At 40.4% G+C, this 23,252-nt stretch overlaps 1 protein-coding gene across 1 annotated transcript in view; it reads right to left on the bottom strand.

Moving 5' to 3' along the window:
* Positions 1-14,279: 14,279 nt before the first annotated feature.
* The window catches only part of Pias2 (protein inhibitor of activated STAT, 2), an 84,601-nt gene continuing 75,628 nt past the window's right edge, over positions 14,280-23,252 (bottom strand). Inside the window, 1 exon segment of the mRNA NM_001393764.1 lies at positions 14,280-22,349. Coding sequence (NP_001380693.1) covers positions 22,170-22,349 — 180 coding nt within the window. The 3' untranslated portion in view covers positions 14,280-22,169.

Genomic DNA, 23,252 nt, shown 5'->3' with positions numbered 1-23,252 from the left:
CACACACACACACACACACAGAGAGAGAGATCACACAGATCTCTCTCTCTCTCTCTCTCTCTCACACACACACACACACACACACACACACACACACACACACACCCTGACCTATTCATTCTGTTTCTCAGAAAACCCTAATACTCTGAGCGATTCAGCTTCCTCACTTATGTTATTCAGTAGCTGACAAATCTGTGAGGAAGAGGGAGCTGGAGAGCGTCTGCTCATGCTCACCAGACATTTCCCTTTATGAGACACGTGCTTGAGTACTTTTCCCACATCATGATGCCTCTAATTCCCTTTCATTATTGATTTCTAGTTGTAGACAGACAACAAGTGATAAAAGGACAGAAGGCAGACATTAGATAATAGATTGCTGATAGCTGATTGGTGATAGGAGCACTTTTATCAAATATATGTGACTTGTACAATTTCCTTCCAGAAGATGGTACATAGCTTAATTTTAATGCTGTTTTTAATTATAAGAGAATGTTCATTTTGATAAAGTCAAGTTTATTATTATTATTATTATTATTATTATTATTATTATTCCTTGGAATGTTTGTGTCCTAAGAAGTTTCCTAGAGTATTGCAAACACATCTCTGGTGTTTTCTTTGAGAAGTTTTACATACTTACCTTTTGCAGATGTGTGGTGTGTGGTGTGAGGCAGAGGTCGGGTCTCACTTCTCTCCCTTAAGAATATCCACCTTCTTCCAATACCATCTGATGATACACACACACACACACACACACACACACACACACACACACTAAACTGGCACTTTTGTTGAAAACCAAGTTACTACATATATGAATTTATTTCTGAATTTGAAGTTTAATTTGAATGATCTACTCAACTACTGACATGCAATAATAGTTTCTAAATATAGCTTTCTAGTATGTCTTGAAATCTGGAAGTATACATCCTTCAACTTTAGTCTTTGAGATTATGTTGGAATCATTTTATCAATTTGTAGAGTCTGATAGAATTCTTGGAATTTCATTTGACAATGTCAAATCTTATCCATATCGATATTGTCTTTAAAACGATAGGATTAGAATGTGTGTGTGTCTGTCTGTCTACCTATCTTATCCATCCACGTATTCATATCTTCTTTAATTTCTCTCAAATGATGGCTTCTTACTTATTTATTCACTTGTATCTCAGACTGGCTTCAGACTTGAGACATAGGTGAAGCTGGCCTTGAATTCTCCGTCTCCTGCTTCAATGTCTCGAGCGCTGACATTGCAGCTGTTCACAATCACAGCTTTTAAAGCAGTGTCGGGGCTCAAACCCAGGACTTTATGAATACTAGACAAGTACTCTACCAACCGAGATACACCCCTGGCCTAATTTTTTGAACACTTTTATGTAAAATATTAAGAGAGTGCAGGGAATTCCCACCTTTTTTTTTTTTTTGCAGTTTCCCCATCACAACTCAGATTCATATGCTGTGCCTGTCAAAATGAATGAACCAACATTAACATGCTGCTGTCATCTACCGTCCAGAATTTACTCAACGCTGACCTCAAGTTCTGAGATCTCATCCAGGACTCATGAGTCCTCATGTCTCCTCAAGAACCTCTTCACTCCCCTGTTGGAGGACTTCAAGAGCCTGGAGGAGCTGGGCAGACATTGTGGCAGAACGCCTTTCGGTGGAGACCTCTCAGATGCCTCCCTCGTGGTTCTGCAGGACATTCAGTGCGATAAGGTGCGGCTTTCATCGTGTCGAGGGCATGTGAAAGCAACACTACTAATTACTGTTAACTCTGACCTTGATCACCCGGTAAAGCGTTCCTCTCTAGGGAGACTTTCTTCTTACCCTTTCCATACCGTGTTCTTGGGGAGGATTCACTCTGCACAACCTTCCTGAGGAATCTGTATGTCACACACCTTCCAGGGTTTTATAACTACATAAACTATCTGGAAGTATGCATGAAGAATTGTCTCATCTTCCACTTACTGCCTCATTAATTTGATCATTTGTGTGGCTCAGTATGGACTCCCGTGTTTATAAAGTTTGAGTTACAGTCTACTACTAATTTACTGATCTTACTGTACTTACTGCAGCTTACGCCTGTAGGCACTGCTAAAGGTCACGTTGGCATACCTTCACCAACATGCTTTTCCATTTTGTTTTGGTGCTCCCTTTCGTTTTGTTTTAAGACAGAGTCATCTGGAACTCCTGATCCTCCTGCTGCTGCGTTCTCAGTGCTAGGATGAGAGGTGTGTGCCTTCCTGCCCAGCTTAGCATAGCACTGCTTGTCTTTTCAGTGCTGAGATAATTCTAGCTCATATGTTTCCTGCTTCCATTCTGGAATCTGCCATATTTCCAAAGAGCTCTGGCTCCTATTATTGGAGAATGCTTTAGAAACCCAAATTTCACCACCCCATGCTTTCCAGTATGAGAAGTTGCTATTCAAATAGGGCATCTTCCGAACTCCACTTTCCCCAATAACTCCTTGCCAGTATACAGAAATAAATGTAAACACACATTTGTTAATGTGGTTCACTTATTAGTCCTGAAGGTTTCTTGTTTAAGGTTTTCTACATAAACAGTCATATCATCTGCATAACAGAGTTAAACATTCCTCCTTTAGAGCCCCCTTTTTCTTGCCTCCTTCCATGTGCTGTCTTACAGAACTTTGATTGGACATAAAGCTGTTGAAGAATGGTAGCCATTGTCATTTCGCTACTAACATTTTGGGGAACAAACACATGGCATCTTACATTGGTTATGATTCTAGCTATCATCTTTTCATGGGTATTCTTTACCAACTTGAGGAAGTTCCCATCTATATCTCGTTTGCTGAGAGTATCATGAATGGGTATTTGTTTGTTTTTTTAAATGAGTTTCTTATCCTGAATCTATTAAAATGTTATTATTTTTCTCCTTTATTACTGTATGTAATTTGCACAAAGTAAAAATTACCCTTTTCGGTGGATAGCCCCATGTGTTTTAACAAAAACGGGCTTTTAAAATTGCTATAAAAATTAATTAATGGGTTCTAGGGAGAGAGAGAACTTAGTTTGTAAGTGCTTGCTACTCAAGCCTAAGAAACTTGAGTTCCATGGCCAATTCTCACAAAAAATAGCCAGGCCTGGTGGCCCAAACTTGTAGCTCTGAGATGGAGAGAAATCTGTGTGGCCTGCTGGCTGGCTCAAGGCCAATTAGAGACGCTGTCTAAAAACAAACAGCACATGTCCTTCCTCCCAGTTCTACGGTGTCCTCAGGCTTCAGGCCAGGCGTGACCTTGTTACCAGCATCTGCTCCTGTGTCTTTCACTAGTCCCCAGTGCCAGCCCTGCTCTCTTGCAGCTTCACTGTCAGAAGTTATACGGGATCACCTCCATGCCATCAAGGATGACTTCCAGATTGGGAGGTCGATATGCAGAACGTGCCTTGACTTATACTTTCTGCAGGAGTTTGCTTATTTATAACTTTAGAATATTTGAAGACAACACAGTAGAAATATGCATGCTACTCGCTGGGCTCCCTCCTTCTTGTCAGCCTTGTTTGACTTTATTCTTGTGGAAGTCATGCAGTATTCATTTGGGGTCACTGTGCCAATAATTTGCCTTCTGGATTCTTGGCCCTGTGTTTTCTTTGTGTGTACCTTTATTGCCCCATCCTATGAGTCCCATGACATTCAGCCCAGCTGTTGACAGGGGTGTGTCTCTGCTGCCACAGCAGCCTGAGGACCATGCAGACTGCAACATGAACTTTGAGAGGAGGTGGTCCCCACCATACACTGGCCTGAAATCTAAGGTAAAGACACAACTAGGGAGGTAGAGGCAGGGGGGATCCCACTGTACAAAAAAATCAGTTATAGAAGGAATCGACCATTTCCCTGTAAGCAAACTGCACCTGTGTATTCTGAAAAATGAGTAGCAATGTCAAACTGATGCAAATAAGGGGGGGTTAGACCTACAGCAAAACTTTTATGTGCTGTGGTGGTTTTGCTTTTTGTTTTTTAATAAAGCAAAAAACAAAAACAAAAACAAAAACCCAGGTTATAGAGCCTGAGGACACTTGAGGTTGGCGTAGCTTTCAAAACGCACGATGCAAGCACATACATAGTGCCCACATACACACAGGCCCATTCCATATGCCTTTAAGTTACCCATCTGCTGAGATGTCACAGACTTTAAAATACAAAAAATAGAAATACACCATATTCACCTAATATTTTTTGATAGATGAGGTTATGCCTGACTTCTTCATAAATGTTCTTATAAAAATACTATCTCTTTGTTCCTAGAAGTTAACATTTTGCCAATCTGCATTGGTTAATATTATATATAATGCAAAGAATAAAGGTCAGCAAAGATTAAGTGGAAGTAAGACAAAATAAATCCAAATGCTAAAAAACAAAACTATGTGTAAAAGAGAGTAGGAAGAACAGAGAAAGCTACTACCACTGGGCCATTATCGTCTAAACCTTAAACAACTCTGTTCTCACTTGGTCACATATATCCTAGGTTAAAGGCTTGTTTACAACCTACAAGTGATGGTACCTGTCTATAATTCCTGTGCTTGGTAAGTGGAGACCTGAGGGTTAGAAGTTCTAGTTCACCTTCAGCTACAGAGTAAGTGTGAGGCCAGCCTGGGCTACAAGTGACCTTAATCTTTAAAAAAAAAAAAAAAAGTTAGGTGTGGATCACACCCATAATCCCAGCACCTGGAAGACTGAAACAGGAAAGTTGGAAGTGTGAGGCCAGCCTGGACTATAACATGAGTTGCAGGCCTGAACTATGGTAAAACCCCACTTCAAAACCAGCAGCAAGAACCAGAGGCAGTGCCATAAAGCTGCATAGTCGTTGGATTCTTCTCCTTGAAAGAAACAAAAACAAAAACCACTCAACTTTTAAAACAGATAGAGAGGCAGCTCCAGGAAGTTCAAAGACCTTTGAGGATGCCCTTTCACTTAGTGTGACTCTTGGGTCCCAGGCTAAATGAAGAACAGAAGCTGTGCCTCAGATTTAACTGGAGTTTGAATGTTGTCAGTCAGTCCAACTGCTTAGATTTAGGTTAAGAGTGACAAGGCAACAGTGCCTCGAAAAATGTGACAAAGTTAGGAGCTTTGCTCGGTAAGAAGAAAAGAACAGAATGAACCGCAGTCATTACTTGGGGCTCAGTGGGTAAGCAGATATTAATCGTAAACAGGTAACTTCCAGTTTTACAGAGATTTGATCTTTCGGGGTTGCTATCTTATCTCATCTAGATGATCTCCTCCTCCTCCTCCTCCTCCTCCTCCTCCTCCTCCTCCTCCTCCTCCTCCTCCTCCTTTTCCTCCTTCCATCCCTACATTACTCTTTCTTTTTTGAGACAGGGTCTCACTTAGCCCAAGCTGAACTTGAATTCATATGTAGCTAATGACTGTTCCCTTCTGATTTTTCGCATCCACCTTCCTAACGCTAAGACTTCAGGCATGCACTCCGCACTTGGTTAGTGCTGGAACTACAGGTGTGCACTCCACCTCAGTTTGCGCAGCACTGGTGATGGAACCCAGTTTTGTGAATTTTTTTTTCGGAGCTGGGGACCAAACCCAGGGCCTTGCGCTTGCTAGGCAAGCACTCTACCACTGAGCTAAATCCCCAACCCCAGTTTTGTGCATTCTTGACAAGCACTCTGTTAGTAGCTGAGCTACATTTCCAGCCCCACTTTACACTCTCTTGAGTAATTGCTCTCAACTTTCTATGTCATCTCAGACTGACTGGCTTCCAGTTTGCATCATTTACTTCAGTAGCTCTCATGTTCCAAGCTGGCTTTGCCTAACTCATCTTGTGTTGCCATTTAAAGTCCAAATGCAAATGGATTTTTGTTTGAACACTTTACACCAAGGTGTTATATCCCCATCCCCTCCCTGAAAACTCAATGAAACAGGAAGGGTGAGATTGGGGTTGGAAAGGAGAGGACACAGAACAGAGGAGACAATACAGGAAGGGACAAAGAATATTAACATCCTTTTCAAAAGGTCATTTAGAAATCTACCACTGTAGAAGCTTCCTTAAATACACACACACACACACACACACACACACACACACACACACACACACAAAACACACAACACACAAAGTTAAAATTGAGTTACCCTACAATATGGTACCCCTTCTAGATATCACAGGTTATTAAAAAGCCCAGTGCCAGGAATGGATTACTTCTTTTGGAATTGCTGGCCTGTAAAGTCTCACATGGTCTTACAGACCTCCAAATGTTACAGGCTATTGCTAATGCTCCTGGTTACCCTAGACCTTGATGGTAAGACTGATGCCAAAGACATCACATAGTTTGAGTCATAGAACACAAGAAATCAAGCTGGTACTGACCCGAAGCTTCTTCACTACTGGCCACCTTCCACAGTGCTGAAGTTGCTATACAATCTACCAGAGGAGAAAAGAAATCATCTGTCAAATTTGGCTATGGACCCTGGAAGTAATAAAACTGGACTGACAAGAGTGCCTGCTGGTCATTTAAATAGCATGGGAGTAAGCAACGACCCTCTGGTTAAAGACCTGCTGCACAGTATGAAACACACACCCAACACTATTATTTGGAAAAAAACAAAACAAAACAAAAAAAACTATGGCTAGACATAGGTCCTAGAGGAGAACCTATTACTATTATTCTTCTAAATGAACATTTTAAACTGTGTCCTAATGACTTAGCATTAGTCTTATAGCATCTTACCTCATCAGAGAAAATTTTATTTGCAATAGATGGTGGTTAACAGGAACACTCAGAACTAGTCAAAGATACTGGAAATGAGACTGTGGAATGCTCAGCCCTAAGTGGAACACAACACAACACACACACACGCACACACACACTCTCTCTCTCTCTCAATATTCTGTCTCTCTCTCACACACACACACACACACACACACACTCTCTCTCAATACTCTTTGTCTCTCTGTCTGTCTCTCTCTGTCTCTGTCTCTCTCTGTCTCTCTCTGTCTCTGTCTCTGTCTCTGTCTCTGTCTCTCTCTCTCTCTCTCTCTCTCTCTCTCTCTCACACACACACACACACACACACACACACCTGCCCAAAGTTTAGGGGGTCACTGTGGAAGAAGAGACCTAAAAGGGTTAAGTGTCAGAGCAGGGCATGGATGACTACCAGAAAACTGTCTTCTAGATACAGGACACTAGCATATGAGTTCAGAGGCATGACAACACCTGTGCAAGCCCAAGATAGACCAAATCGCAGCATAGTGAGAGGTGTTGGGGACAGAATCCCAACCCTAGCTAAGGAGCTATCTGCAACAGCTAGCTGCTGGAAGGGAGAGTCAGTTTCCTCCAAGAGTGCAGTCCCTAATGAATTAACCGCACTCCAGTGGAAGACCACACATCCGAGAATATTTGGGCAGCACAAACTGGTCTCAATGGGTTTAAAGAAACAAAGAACAGAAAGTTGGATGGGTAGAAAAAGGGGTATGGATTTGAGAAGAGTTGGGAGGAATATTATCAAAGTATGTTAAACAAGATTCTCAAAGACATTCAGATTTTTATGTGTTTCAAGGCACAGCTTCGCACCGGGAATTTGCTTTGGGCAGCTTGTAGGCTCAGTTACTGCAGTTAGGTCTAGGTTTTGAAAGGGTACGTGGGCAACAAGAGTATATTGTCCCAGAAGGGTTGGCAAATGTGCCTTCATAGCACAGCTTGCACTGACCAAGTTTTTACACTCAAAAGACAGGGCTCTTTGAATAAAATTGGCTGAGGCAGTATTTTTTTTTTCTTCCTCCCAATGTCTCCTTTCCATGGAGTAGCTAGTTTGAAGCTCAGCTTTGTTTTTTGGTGCTATTTGATCTTGTCCTCATTGGCTTGCTGAGCGTTGTCAGTGTAAGAGTCTTCTAGGACACTGAGCATTCTGAGTTTGGTACACAACTTCATGGGATCCTTCCCTTTCCCTTTGAAGCTGGGCCTGTCCTAGGCTTTCCTTTTCTTGTTCTACACTGCGACTCATCCTCTTTATATATTCTAGTTGCTCCTGTGGAGTCCAAGACTGGCCTAAGTAACTGTGCACTTTGTCCCCTACCTGACTTACCAGTTCTTGTTGGACCGGACTTCTCTCATTTTTTAAACCTCCAATGTTGTTTTGTTTTTTCCCTCTAGTGGTGTTCCTCTGGGAAGAATGTTTCAGATGATTTTCAGTTTGTTATCTCCCTAGCTGTAACCACGGAATCTTTCCTTCGAGCTTTTTAAGGTTAAAATAAGCACTTGGCTACTTGGGTCATTAAGTATGAGGACAGGTGGCTTCTAAGTTCACAGGGTGTCGACTCCAAGATGACTCACCTGGAGGCTTCAGATAGCTTCCTGGTATACTGTACATTCCCCTCCTCAGAATCAATTATTTGGTTGAGAAGCGATCCTACATGTGATAATGGATCCTTAAAGAAAATTAATTTCTGTCTGAAAAGGAAATGTAGACTTCTGACTGCTGTCAAAAGGACCTGTAGTCCTGAATATATTTGGACTTGGATGGTGTGTGTGTGTGTGTGTGTGTGTGTGTGTGTGTGTGCACGAGCGTGCACACACACACCACGTGTGTTTTGTTTTGAGACAGGGTCTCACCATGTAGTCCTAGCTAGCCTACAAGACAAGGCTGGCCTCAAGCTCGCAGAGACCTATCTTCTGCCTTTCGAGTGCTGAGATAAAAGGCATGCACCACTATATCCAGTCTCCTTTATATCTACCTACACATTGTATTTTACATATTTTTGGGGGAAAGTAGAACTTTTATATATATTTTCTTCCAATTTCTAGCTCATTCTTTTATTTTACTCTAATGTCTATCAAATAAGGTTTTATTTTAAAACTCAGTATACCTGCTTAGCTATTTAAGACATTGATCTAAGAAAACTTTCTGCTTAATAACAAAAACATAAGGGCACTCCCTGCTTTGTCTGTGCACAGAGTAAGGGGCCAGTTAGCATGCCACAGTGCACATGCAGGACTGAGTCAGAAGATAATTGAGGGAGTTGGTCCTCTTTCCACTGCGTGGTCCGAGGGATCAGATCAAGCTTGTCATGAGGGGCCTGGTGTTAAATGCCTTTTCTTGTTGCCTTGCCTTTTCTCATTTTTGTGTGTCATATATGTGTAAATGTATGTATAGATGTGTGAGGCTGTTCACATGCTTAGAAGCCAGAGATATTGTGGCTCTCAACTTTCCTAATGCAGCAACCCTTTCACATAGATCCTCATGTTGTGGTGACTCCCAAGCAGCACACATTATGTCATAACTAATTTTGCTCCTGTTACGAATCATAATGTAGACGTCTGATATGCAGAACATCTGGTATGCAAAGCCCAAAGGGGTCAAGAGACTGAGGGCTGCTGATGTAGGATATTCCTTTGGGGCAAGGGCTCTTTTGGAGCTCAAACTTTTAGCGAGGCTGGCAGACAGCATCCCAGAAACCCTCAAGTCTCCAGGCTCCATTGCAGCAGTGTGATGGGTGTACAGGAGACCAAGCCCACCTTATTATCTGAGTGATGGGATCCAAATGTTGGTTGTGTAGCAACTATACTTAAACACTTTGCTATTTTTATAGAGACCTCTTTTTTTTTTTAATAGATGCCTCCTTTTCTTTTTTGAGTAAACAATGCTCAGACCAGACATACCATGTACTTATCCATTCACCTACTAAGGAAACCTTGGCTGCTTTCAAGTGTTGACGATTTCTAACAAAGCCTCTGTAAATCTCCAGATGGAGTTTTTGCAACATGTACTTTTTAAATTAATTGGCATAAACACTAAGGAAAGTGGTGGCTATGTCATATGGCAAGAATATGCTCAATTTTCAAAGAAACTACCAAACCAAAGTGACTATACCATCTTGCTTTCCCACAAGTGAATAAAATTCTTTTTGGGCCACATCCCTCAAGCATTTGGTGATTTCAGAGAGGGAGGGAGGTAAAGAGGAGGAGCAGGGAAGAGAAAAGCTACAATGTTTATGCAGTAAAGAAAGAGAAAACGATAATGTGCAGTGCATATGTAGGCTGTATAATTGCAGTCAATGAGAAGACGAGATTTGATCAAATTGTCATGCATTAAAATACCAAGGCAGAATTCTGACATTTAGACCTTGTTATCAGCCACAGGTTTCTGTGGCAATGCTCTACAAGGCAATTTCTGAGCCCTATACATGATACCCTTCTCCTACATACTTACAAGGTCTTACTTGAAATAACAAATGTCACCAAAGACACAAAACAAAGACATAACACAAGGAATTGCAAGCAAGAACAAGGTGGGAATTTTCAGCTACTGCTGAGTAATGGAAGTCACAATAAACTTGTTGTAATCTTAATTTTTTAAATCCAATATTAGAAAAAAAGAGGGCAACAGCTTGAACAGCCGCTAAAACATGTTGTAGAAGTGTCACCAGTAGTGGAAAGTCACAACCCAATACATTCTTCCTTTGTGGGGACCTCCACCCAGCCATAGCCAGGTCCTCAACTATACAGAAGAAAAGGATTTCAGGATGAATCAAAATCAGTAAGACTACAGAGACTAAAAGCTAATATATGGCTTAGACTCCAGGGCAGGCATCAAGAGTACACAGCCACTGGTGGTCACACACATGGTTCTGGCTGAGCTATCTTCCCCAAAGACTCAATTTACAAAGTTTAAAGATTCAGTAAAACTTAAATTTTAAGTAAAGTTTAAAAATTAAGGGGAAAGCACCATTGGCTAACTCAATTTTTCTTAAAGAACTTCCTTTACTTTGTAAGTAAATCGTGGGTCTTGTTTATTTCTGAGGTGTACTGGCTAGACTTATGGATAAGAGCTGAGAAGTGGCATGGCCACAAATGCTAGTCTTAAGTAAGCTGTTTTAGCACCCATACTGAAGATGTCTTTACAAACATAAGCACTATCTCTGTAGGCAGCTGTGTGTTAAACCTGCAGATTCTTGGCCAGGTTCCAGGATAAGAGTTTCTTTCCCTGTGCATGCATTTTGCTTTAATTTATTTCTACTTTACTTGAAAACCACAGTCAGTGTGGTGGTAGAATGTGAACTGTATTGATTTCTAATGAAACACAAAGAACACACACAAACAGATCAATGTGTACACAAATTTATTTCAAATGAACAAAGATTATTTATGAACCGGTCGAACTGCTTGAACCTCTCTGGATCTGAAGGCTTTCTAACTTGAGATTTTAAATTTTATTTGTTCAAACTGTTAAACTTACCTGGATCTTTTAATAATTCTGAGTTTTATTTGTTTGGCTTTGGGTGGAGTAAATTGCTTTACCCATAAACAACAGTTATGAAGATTAACTCAAGAAAGAATAAGGAGTCGAACCAGACAAAACTAAAAATTGGTAAAGAACCTAAAATCTCAAACACCTGAGTCTGAAGCCTTGATCACTATGTTAAACTCAGTAATGCAACCACCCCTTTTTAGTTAGCAGGGGCCCAGTTCTCAAAGCCAAGACTTGTATCATCCTGGGCTGTCATAGTTAGGATTTCCATGGCTTTGGAGAGACACCAGGACCCTAGCCAATTCTTATAAAGAGAAACATTTCATTGGGACTTGCTTACATTTCAGATTTAGTCCATAATCATCATGGTGAGAAGTATGGCAGCTCCCAGGTAGAGATGGTACTGCAGATGTGGCTGAGAGTTCTACATCCAGATTCACAGGCAGCAGGGAGACACATGCCGAGTGTAGCCTGAGCACTTGAAATCCAAAGTGCCCCCAACTCACACTCCCCAGTGGCACTTTGTCCAGTAAGACTTCACTCCTAATGCCATTCCTAAGCATCCAAATATGAGTCTTTCTGGGCCATTCTTATTCCAACTACCAAACAGACAGGATGTAGTCTTCACACTCCTCTCCGTGAAACCCCGATGGACCAAGACTAGATGTACCAGCTTGGTGTTTGCCTGCGTGTCCAATATGGCCCTTTTGCAAGTGTAACCTTTGCCTAAAGCCTAGCTATTGAATGCTCTGTTCTGTAGCTTCTGGGGTTTTTTCCTAGGTGGCCCCATACAAGGACCAAGTGATTATCAGGTCTCTAACAAAGCACAAGCCAATGCTGGGTTTTGAAAGAATATCTTTTCTGTTTGTTTTTTAAGAATACTTAGCTGCTCACATTAACTCATAAAGTCCCCCTTTAAGTTTGTTTTGTAACTGAACTTACACTGTAATTTTTCCATACTGTATATTTTCAATGAGTTTTGTATTATATCTATGTAGTTCAGCCTTTTTTTTTTTCTTGTAATGTCTCAATTTGCTACTTCTTTTGCTCTGTCCTTTCTGAAAATGGATTGCTCTGTAGCCCAGCTATCCTTGAACACATGACAATATCCCTACCTACATCTCTTGAATACCGGGGTTAACTGTTTAAGACACTATGCCCAATAATTTGTTTGTTTTAAAAGGCATGAATTTAGCTGGCTATGGTGGCTATAATCCTAGCACTCGAAGGGGAGAGTAGGATCACAAATACATAATTACACAGAGGATCTTACCTCAAAAGTAAAAACGAAGGCACTACTTTGTTGTGTATCATCCAAGATATATTCTAATTTCCTAAATGACTTCATTTGCTGTTACAATTTTTTAATTTTACATAACTGAGTATTTTGCTTGTATGTGTCCCACATGCATGCTTGGTGTCCAAATGCTAGAAGGTGGGGCCCTGAAACTGGAGTTAGATAGTTTTGAGTCTGTATGTAGTGCAGGGAATCAAACCTAAGCCCTGTTAAGGCAGCAAAAGCTTGTGACTGCTAAGCTATCCCTCCAGCCCTCATGTTATTTCATTTTCAACCCACGGAATTAGAACTCTAGCGCTTAAGTTTTAAATAGCTTGGGACTTTGCCGTTCTTTTCCTAGTTTGTTCATACCGTAAGAGATTATCATGGATTTTTTTTTTTTTTTTTTTTACTGGTACAGCTATGATGAATTCTGGCAAATACTTCAAGAATAAACGAGAGTATCAGGCTGCAGGCTGGGGGGGACAGCTGTTATTGGCGTGCCTGCCTCCCACGCAAGCAGGACCCAAGCTCAGACCTCCAGCATCCACATAGAGAGTGGTATGCTGGCATGTAGCTATCATGCCAGAGCTGGGAGGCAGAGACAGGAGATCCTTGGGGCTTGCTCGTCCAACCAGGTGAACCCAAGCTTCAGGTGCAATAACTGATTCTATCTTAAGAGTGTGGTAAGATACTGAGGACACCTGACATAGAAGTTGGCCACCACATGCACCCACACATGAAGATACACAAAGGAAGGGGTGTTCTGCTGAGTAAGTATGCGGTTCAGCAGAACGTGGTGACAGGAACCAGGAATCTCAACACCTGGTATAGGCAGAAGTAGGATGATCCGGAGCTCAAGGGTAGCATCAACTACTTAGTGAGTTCTATGTCAGTGTGGGCTACATGAGACTCTGTAAAGAGGTAGAGGAGTTGGCCCAGAGGCTAAAAGCGCTTGCTTCTCTTATAGAGGACCTACAATCAGTTCCTAACAACCACGTGAAAGATACAACCAGCTCTAACTCCAGTTCCCGGGGATCTGATGCTCTTTTATGGCTTCCTTGCACAAACGCACAAGAAAAACGTCATACAGAACACACATACACAAAGAAACAACACACACAGGAATAGTATTTAAACTAGGTTGGATGATAATTGCTCAAAATTTCTCCTTATCAGCTTTAGAAATGAGAATGAAAATTTTAAAATATTCTCCCCATTTTAAACTCCATAATGTATCAATAGAAAAAAAGGCATTTTATGCTAATCTTGACTAATTAGTTCACTTACCAACTGTCAAGAGCATTAATAGCCTTTATCCAACTACTCATTGAATTCTCCAAGTATCTTGCATAAGAAATTTTTGTATAAACACCTTGCTGAATTTTTTTTTCTCTTAGAAAAGTTAGAGCAACTTAAGGAAGGAAGGGCTTATTCTGGTTTTTATTTCCAGGGTATATGTCATCATTATCAGAGTAGGCATGGAGGCCAAATCAACCGCTGGCCACACTGCATCCGCAATCAGGAAAGGAAGGATGAGGAGCGAATGCCGTGCTCAGCCAGCTTGCTCCTTTGCCCTTGGTCTGGGGTCTCAGCCCTCAGAATGGACTAGCCAAATAATTCCTGAGAAATGCCTCTAGCGCTGTGACTTGTTTGCATAGAAATTCCAAAACCTATCTTTCATCCTACGCTCTGAGGAATTGAGCATATGAGTAAGGAAAAACAATTGGTGGTTTAAAGTCAAGTTCCTAAAGAAATTAAAGTAGAACCTGGTAAAAATAAAAATTAGTAAAATACAGTAAGTTTATTACATGAAAAATATAAATTGATATTGCATCACACTAATAAGCAGTTTAGAACGAGTTTACTTTTAAATTCTAGGTTCACATGAATACAACTGACATATACTTTCACACATTGGATCTGTTAATTTTATCAGATTTTGCTGCTTCACTACTTTATCAGTTCAGATGCATTCATAGCCCTCATGAAAGTAGAAAATAATGTGTGGGCTAACTTGAGGGCTAGGTAAATGAGCACCATTTATTACAACACAGACCTTATAATCCATTATCTGTTGGTCACTTCTCCAAGTTAAGAGTACAGCCTTTACAGTTGCTGAATTCGAACTGAATATTGTTACATGCGTTTCCATCCCATTCTCAAAAACGACAAGGCCCCCTGTGCTGGATAGCTTTATGTCAGCTTGATACAAGATATTGTCATGTGAGAAGAAGAATTCTAATTAAGAAAATACCTCAATAAGATAAGGCTGTAGGCAAGTCTGTAGGGCATTTTCTTAATTTGTGATTGAGGAGGGCTCAGCACATCGTAGATGGTGCCACCCCTGGGCTGGTTCCTAGGTTCTATAAGAAAGTAGGCTGAGCAAGCCAGGTGAAGCAAGTCAGTAAGCAGCACCCCTCCATGGTCTCTGTGCCAGCTCCTGCTTCGGGGTTCTTGCCCTGCCAAGTTTCTGTCCTGACTTCCTTTGACAAACCGTGATGTGGAAATGTAAGTCAAACCCTTTCCTTCCCCCAAGTTTCTTTGGTCATGGTGTTTCATCACAGCAATAGTAACCCTAATCAAGAAACAAAGATTCTATAAACCCCATTTTACACAAGGAACCAGAGTCACAGTAACTATCTTGGCAAAAATCCCAAGTGACAGAGGCATCCTTCAAACCCAGATAGGCTGGCACACAGTACACAGCATAGCAATATCATACACATATTCTGATTTATAGAACATACACTTTCAGCTTAGCCTTTGAGTGGGTCTCTGACTCTTGTGCCTGCTCTTGGAGTTCTTTTTCTCTTGGGTTGCTTTGTCTAACCACAATGTGATGGTCTTTGTTTTATATCATATTTTATTCTGCTATGTTTAGTTGTTATTGCATATGAGTTTGCTCTTCTAATGAGAGACAGAAAAGTAGATCCAGGGGTAAGGGAAGTGAGGAGAGAAAATAGAGAAAGTGAGGAGTAGAGGAGAAACTGTAATCAAGATATATACGAAAGTAATATTTTCAATAAACTAAAAGATTCAAAAAAGTTAACTCATAATGGATCAGTTGCAAATTTAAGATAAAATTAAAAAATTCTTTCAAGAAATACAATTAATTTCATTATTATACTACTCAGGGTTTCAACTGCTATGATAAACACCATGATCAAAAGCAACTTGGGGAAGAAAGGGCTTATTTCAGCCTACGGTACAGGATAAGAGTCCATCATAGAGGGTAGTCAGGACAGGCAATCAAGGGTAGAACCTGGACGCAGGAACAGCAGTAGAATCCACGAAGGAATTCTGTTTACTGACTTGCTATCAATGGTTTGCACAGCCTGCTTTCTTATGAAACCCAGAACTACCTGCCCAGGAGTGACACCACTCACAGTGGGCCAGGGTAGCCACCATAAATCATCAACCAAAAAAATGTTCAACAGACTTGCCTACAGATCAATCATACTGAGACTTTTTCTTCATTAATATTCCTTCATCCCAGGTAACACTGCCTTGTGTTAACACAAGAGTTAGCCAGCAAAACTACCTTGGATTTGGTAATGGAATCTTAACCATGAAACCAAAAGCATAAGCAGCATGGGAAAGAAATAAACTAGATCCTATCAAAATGTAAAACATGTATTTCAAGGGTATCAAGGAATTGAAAAGATACTCCTCAGACAGGAAAAAAATATATACATATTAAATAACAAACACAACTGGTACAATGCAGTAAGACAAATAGCCCAATAAAAATGTGGGCAATGGATCTGAATACACTTTCCCAAAGAATACATGCAACTGACTAGCTTATCAGACCTGAGTTCAATTCCCAGCATCCATGTAAAAAGCCAGATATGGTAGTGCGTGCTTGTAATTCCAGCACTGGAGAGGTGGCAGAAATGCGGGTAGTTTCTTAGGACTTTGCCAGCTGTCATTGACTAATCCTTGAGCCCTGGGTTCCAGTGGGAGACCTTGTATCAGAAAGGAGGGAGAGGGGAGGATGGGGGAGAGAAGACAAGAGGGTAAGAGAAAACAAGGTACACTGCTCCTATACTCTGGTCTCCACAGACATACACATATATCAACCCAGTAACACATGTGCACGATACTGTGTTCATGGATGAGCATAGCAACGCTATTCCTAACAGCAAGCATAGGAGATAGCTCAAATGTCTATGATGAGATTATAGGGAAACAAATGTGTATGTATGTGTGTATATGTGTGTGTGTGTGTGTGTATATATATATATATATATACATATATATATATATATAATTTTTTATAAGAAAAGAACAAAGCACATACACTTACTACAGCTTGGGTGATCCTTGAACACCTAGGCTAAACTAAAGTTGCCATTAATCACCACATATTCTGACTCAATGTACACAAAAATTTGAAACAGGCACCTAAGACAGGTTAACAAGTTGGTGCTAGAACTTGGTGAGGGTATGTATAGTGTGATGGAGAAATTAGGAAGGGTGGTGCTATTCAGTTTGGTGTCCTTTCAGCCTGTTGAATGACAACGTATCTATATCTTGTCTAATAATATCTAGGGTCATCAGGTTAAATTCTTGTTTCTATTTAAAGTTCTGAGTCTAAAAGTGGGTCAGTTTGCCAGCCTCAAGGCTAAAAATAAGTAAGTAAATAAATTTTACTTATACAAGCTACCTTCCCTCCAACTAACCACACTTTTGCTACCCACTCTAAATATGTTTGCCTTTTGGGTTATTTGGGTTTTTGTTGTTGTTGTTGGTTTGTTTTTTTGTTTTTGGCTTGTTTTGTTTGCACTTTCTTCTGGTAAATGTCTGCTGCTACATGAATATTCAACAAGTATTAAATTTCCATACTCAACCCAAGCCAAGTACAAATGGTTACCACTGTTTCTTCATTAGCAAATATGGTATACCAACCAAGCATGGCATACTGTTACTGTGGGATACAAGCAAAGCCACTGTGCTGTCACGGAGCTTGCAGTTTAGCAGAGGCTGACAGTAGCATAACCACTATTAGCAGAATATAAACAGGATAAAGATACTACGGGCTGGAGAGATGGCTCAGCGGTTAAGAGCACTGACTGCTCTTCCAGAGGTCATGAGTTTGATTCCCAGGAACCACATGGTGGCTCACAACCATCTGTAATGAGACCTGGTGCCCTCTTCTGGCCTGCAGTCACATATGCAGGCAGAATGCTGTACATAAAATAAATAAATATTTTTAAAAAATCTTAAAAAAAAAAAGATACTATAGAAGTGCTTACTGATATGATGAGGAAATAGGAGTGTAGCTCAGCGTTGGAGTGAAGGTTCAGAGGCCATGGGATTTAAATTTCTGCACTAGTGAGGGGGGAAAGAAACCCAAGGAAAATATCTAGCAAGGCCCCTGAACAGATGTTAAAAACCAATCAGTACTTAGATGCACGATATTAGACAAGTCATTTTGACTATCTCCCTATTTTTTTTTTTTGATTCTTTTTTTCGGAGCTGGGGACCGAACCCAGGGCCTTGTGCTTCCTAGGTAAGCGCTCTACCACTGAGCTAAATCCCCAGCCCCGTCCCTATTTTTAATGTAGAGAAAATGACATAAGTTTACAACAAATTGTTACAGTTCATTGTAGTTTGAAAAACTGTCTCTCATGCTCATCTATTTGAATGTTTAGCCTTCTGCCCTTGATGCTGGTGGGAAAGGTTACAGACTTTGAGGTGGAGCACTGTTGGAGAAAGAGCATTCATTGCCAGCTTTGAGGTTTCGTAGCCCTTGCCCTATTTCCTGTGCTCAGATGAAATGTCTCTGTGACTTTCTGGCCAAGATGACTGTATATATTTTGTAAATTTAAAGCAAAATAAATCCTTTCTTTCTTAGCTTGCTTTCTGTTGGAGGTATTTTAACAAAACAACAGAAAGGAACTAATATAGTATTCATAGGAAGCTCTTCAGTGTTATTTCACAAGGCCATTCAGTTATGCCTCCCCTCCTAGAGGCAGACTTTACAACAGCAGGTCAGCAACTACCTCTTGAGTAAAGAGAATAAAAAATACTAGTGAATAAACTGTGGGGCTGAAGGGCTCTGGGTGGTACTGCTTGGTACCATGAAGCAGGAAAGTGATTTCAGGAGAGAGGTAAAATGTAGCAAGGCTGGTTAAGGAGAGAAAGAATAGAGTAACAGAGAAAAGGCAAAATGGTTGGCAAGACAGTTTACACTGAACTGTCTCCATAAATGACTTGCACTGTGCCTGCCAACATCAGCAAACATAACCCTCCTGATGACAAGAGCAGGACAGAACCTTCAGTTACTGTGGTCACCATCTGAACCAGTCCTCGTCTGCAGTCCTACTCCCCTCTCCTAAACACCACAAATCAGCATCACCTTGAGAGGAAGGACTCTTTTCTTCAGTTAGTTTACATCAGACTCCCTAGGTCAGTATTCATTCACCCTGTGTGTCAGAAAGCATACCAGTATTCGTCTCATTGGCTGAGGGATAAGATACTAGGTTCTGATGGGCCTGTACCTGCTGGTTTTGTAAGTCATGATGCAGCTCCAACAGCAGCCAGCTACGACCAGTCGCCCACCAAGAGCAGCAGTCTCTGAGACTGTCCCCACAAGCTTCATCACAGTGCATGAAGTATACCCATAACGACTCAACAACCCACAGCCTCTAAATGGCTACTCCCCATTCCCACACTACCTGGATCCAGACCTACTAAAATCACTATCAGACTCAAATTAAATGGGCACTGATTTTTATTTTTAAGATGAAAATAATGTGGGAAATAAATTATGATTTTCCATAGAACTGGAGGCAAACTTGCAAGAAAAAAGTTACTAACGTACTTTTCTCCTTTTAAATAAGCAAAGGCAACTTAAAACTTTTATGAAAACCAACCTTACTTACAAAGACAAGCGCAACTAATGAATGTCTTTATTTGCAAAAGACAAAGGTGAGTATCCAGGACTGATTGAAGACACATTAGAAGTCAAAATAGGCTATCTAACTCCATTCAACATAACTGTTTAAAGTTCAACACCTTCCTTCAAACTCATTCCTACTACTCTAATGGAAGCGTGTTTGATATAAGGGTTATGACAGGCTGGATCACACTCATTACTCCTTACCTAAGCATCATGTGTGCATCAGTGTTCTAAAACAGACCTATCTCACTTGCCTTTACAATTGTCCTAGAACAGAGGCCAAGTATTGATACTTTCGAGGCAGAAAGGAGTCAGAAAGCTAGGTAGTAAAAGCCGTTGTCATGAGTGGAGTTCTGTGCAGCTACACTGCCTGGAATTAATAAAGCAAGGAAACCCTTCAGTGTCTATGTGGGTTGGGGGTGGGGATGCAAACCAGGTTGGCCAAGTGACTGTAAGCATTAGCCACCGCTCGCTGGGTGTAGATATCTCAGATAATGGGAGGTGGCTGCCATCTAAGTAACACCAAGATGACCTCTTTATTCTAGTCTATCTGGTTAAACAGATATCTGCATTACAGAGACTCTGCTTATCAGGATCTTCATAAAATGTGACATTGAGGAAAGAATGGCTTTGCAACAACCATGTAAATACAGAGCCAAGTGCAGAAAGAAAAGTACAGACCTTCAAAGATAGCTGCAAAGTAACCCCAATTTAATATTAAACACTTACATCTATTTCAAAGGCGTCAGTCATCTAAAGTGACTCTTTTGTAATTTCATGAACTGTTGACGAGCTCATTGACATATGTAGTACAACTACAAAAGCAGAGGCATGTTATGAGAGCTAAGGAAATAATGTCTACTCCAACCTTCAGTACTTAAAGGACTTCAGTGATCCTTTGAGACTCTACTGGGTAAACAGGCTGCACCACTTCTTTATGAACACACCATACCACAGAAGCCAGGTTATTTTTCTGGTTACATAGGCAACAGAAACTGCATCTGTACCTAAAGCAGCAACAACGTAACATCCTAGAGGAAGGAATCTTTATCTGGACTGGCTAAGGTCAAGCAAGCCAGGGGCCACAATGCAGTGCCCGCTGTGGTCACAGGGGCTGGCTTTGCTTCCCATATCTTTGATGTCTCTGAAGCCCTACCAAAAGGAAAGATCATTAAAACGAGGAGCTGAAGGCTGAGTAGGAACAGCGTGGACAACTGCATAGGCATTTATACAAAAGGTGCACAAAGGCCATGAAAGCTTGAGCCAGTACAATACAACCCCACCAATGCTGAAGTGGGGACCATGTCCCTGGAGCAGAAGTAGAATCATTATGTTAAAACACATTTGAGAAGTTAAGAGTAGCCACTTTAAAAAAAAAAAAAGCTTTAAGTCGATATAACAAAGGCAGAGAACACTAGGCATCAGGAAAATTAACTAAATTCTAGAAAACTAAAAATTAAGGAACCTAAAGGAAGCAAGTGATAAGTGCACCTGGCATAGCGACGTGAGTGGTGTGTTTTAAAGGCAGCATCAAGTGGGACTTTGGGCACTTGTCCTCATTTCATTTCAAATATAATCTCGTGTGTGTGTGTGTGTGTGTGTGTGTTTTCACAAAAGACGTTTAGGAAAGTGAGATCTAATACTTCCTTCTATCATTTACCACTGACTTTTTTCTTTAAACTTGAAAGTCACTGCTGAAATTGAAATTACATTGGTAAGGATTATGATCAGAGACCTTAAATATAATTTGTGTATCAGTGCCATTAAAATGTGAAGAGTTCCAACCAAGACAGTATACTGTATTATCCTATAAAATATATGAAATCAGTTAAATTCTTAGGAGGAAATCAGTTATTTCCACCTCTCCTAAGTATGTTCTGGTGTTTCCCAACATTAAATATTTCTGAATATTGTAAAGAAAACCGTACCAGTATTCTAGCCACATCTTAACTCAAGCACATTTTACTCAAAGGGTTGACTTTCCGGAAAAAAAAAAGTCTCAAATCTGTAGAAAATTCTACAAGAATGTACAGTAACCCAAAATAACACTTTATATCAGAACAAAATCTGGGCAGTATTCTTGAACATAATCATTATAAAGGGCAACCAAATCCACATTTCACTCGGCACACATCAGCAAACATCAAAGCGTGGACGACAAGAGGGAAATGCACAGCACAAAGATCATTTGCTTTGATGGGATCATGAAGAACAGAAAACCTGAAGAAGAAAAGTAGAACCCAAATTCTGGCCAGTTATTCAAACTTCATTACTTCAACAAAATAGAACAGATCTCCATAGAAAGTATTCACTCAGGAAACAAGACTTCTCCCAGCTATCCTTCCTTCATACTGGATTAAACAGAAGTTGCTGTTAGTCTATATCAGTGATTACATCTTTAATTAGAAAAGTTTAACTATTTACATAACTTTATTGCTGTTTATTGTAACAAAAGGTTGCCTGGTGTGTAGACTCCATCCACAGTGTAGGACCTGAAGTCAACCGCTCCAAAGACAGTCGCTTGGATGAACCGTATCCAATGCTCACCGTATCCAATGCTCACCGTATCCGATGCTCATGGACAGCGTGAGGAGAGTCCTCCTGGCATGTCATCTGGTTCCTGCTGGAGTCATCCATGTTCATCTCTCAGAAAGCAAAGGATCCATTTGACATTTCAATAAATATTAAGTTGCAAAAATTAGCTTCCATGGACTAGACATCCAAGAAAGAGTTTTGATGAATGATTCCCAGAATCAAGTATGTCCGCCTTTAGTCCAAAGAGATGACGTCAGGAATGTTACTCCCACTGCTGGTTATGACCCCTGTCTCACTCCTGCTGCTGGATGAACTAACGTGAGTACTGCTTTCATGGGGGCTGGTGGTGGTGACAGACGTACTGCTTGCTGTTAAGGGTGAGGTGAGACTATCCAAAAACATAGGAGGACAGTACTGCTTGAAACAAACAATGATGCTGATGAGGAAGAGGCTACACTGGTTTTAAATAAAGAGACTAGAAATTGTTAGATATGCACAGCCAAAAGTTAAACCCTGGTAGGATTTAAAATTAGCAGATTTCCTATTTAAGTGGAAGACAGAATGGACTTAGACATTTTACATTCTTTGCTGAATAACACACATCTTAATTGTCTTAAATGTGTGGAACTTGTTTATTGACCATATACACAAGGAAAATGTCAAAAATAACTGAAATAATTTAATGTTAAATACTGATCCCACCCACAAATTATGACTCAAGTTAACCTCAAAAACTACTTAATAATTGAAACAAAATTAAGTGATTTTTCAAATTTAGACTCAAACAGACCCTTTGTGAGCAATAATAAGAGTAACAAGCTGAAAGATAGCATTAGATTCCTCTGGAAACAAATACACAACACTTAGAATAATGTCAACATTCATTCTGAATTGGAGGGCATAAGGCAGGTAATTATTATGGGATTTTCAGAGACTATCATAAACACAAATTTAGTATTTTTTATAATGTTTCTTAACATCCCTCTCCAAATATTTTTATTTTAAGTCTCCTTCCATCTGGGTGATTCACATACAAATAGAAACCTGAGTGTGGTAATCTAACAATGATAAGGCATTAATCTAAGAGCTAAATGGAATTTTATCTTTCACTATAGGATGTTATACATGACACAAGTGCACTGACTTTAGCACATGTACTATCTCGTGGTACTAAATGTATTCAGTTAGACCTCAGGGAAAAAAACCAGTAGGGACACCTAATGTTATCTATCCTACAATCTCATTTAGACTCTTCGTAGAGCCAATGAACTACGGACTGTAATTAAAATCTGAGCTGCTCACATTACATGGTTTCCA

The sequence above is a fragment of the Rattus norvegicus genome, chromosome 18, assembly GCF_021556685.1.
Source record: "Rattus norvegicus strain SHRSP/BbbUtx chromosome 18, alternate assembly SHRSP_T2T, whole genome shotgun sequence".
NCBI lineage: Eukaryota > Metazoa > Chordata > Mammalia > Rodentia > Muridae > Rattus > Rattus norvegicus.
The sequence above is the reverse complement of the archived record's forward strand: the minus strand, read 5'-3'. Positions and strand labels throughout refer to the sequence as shown.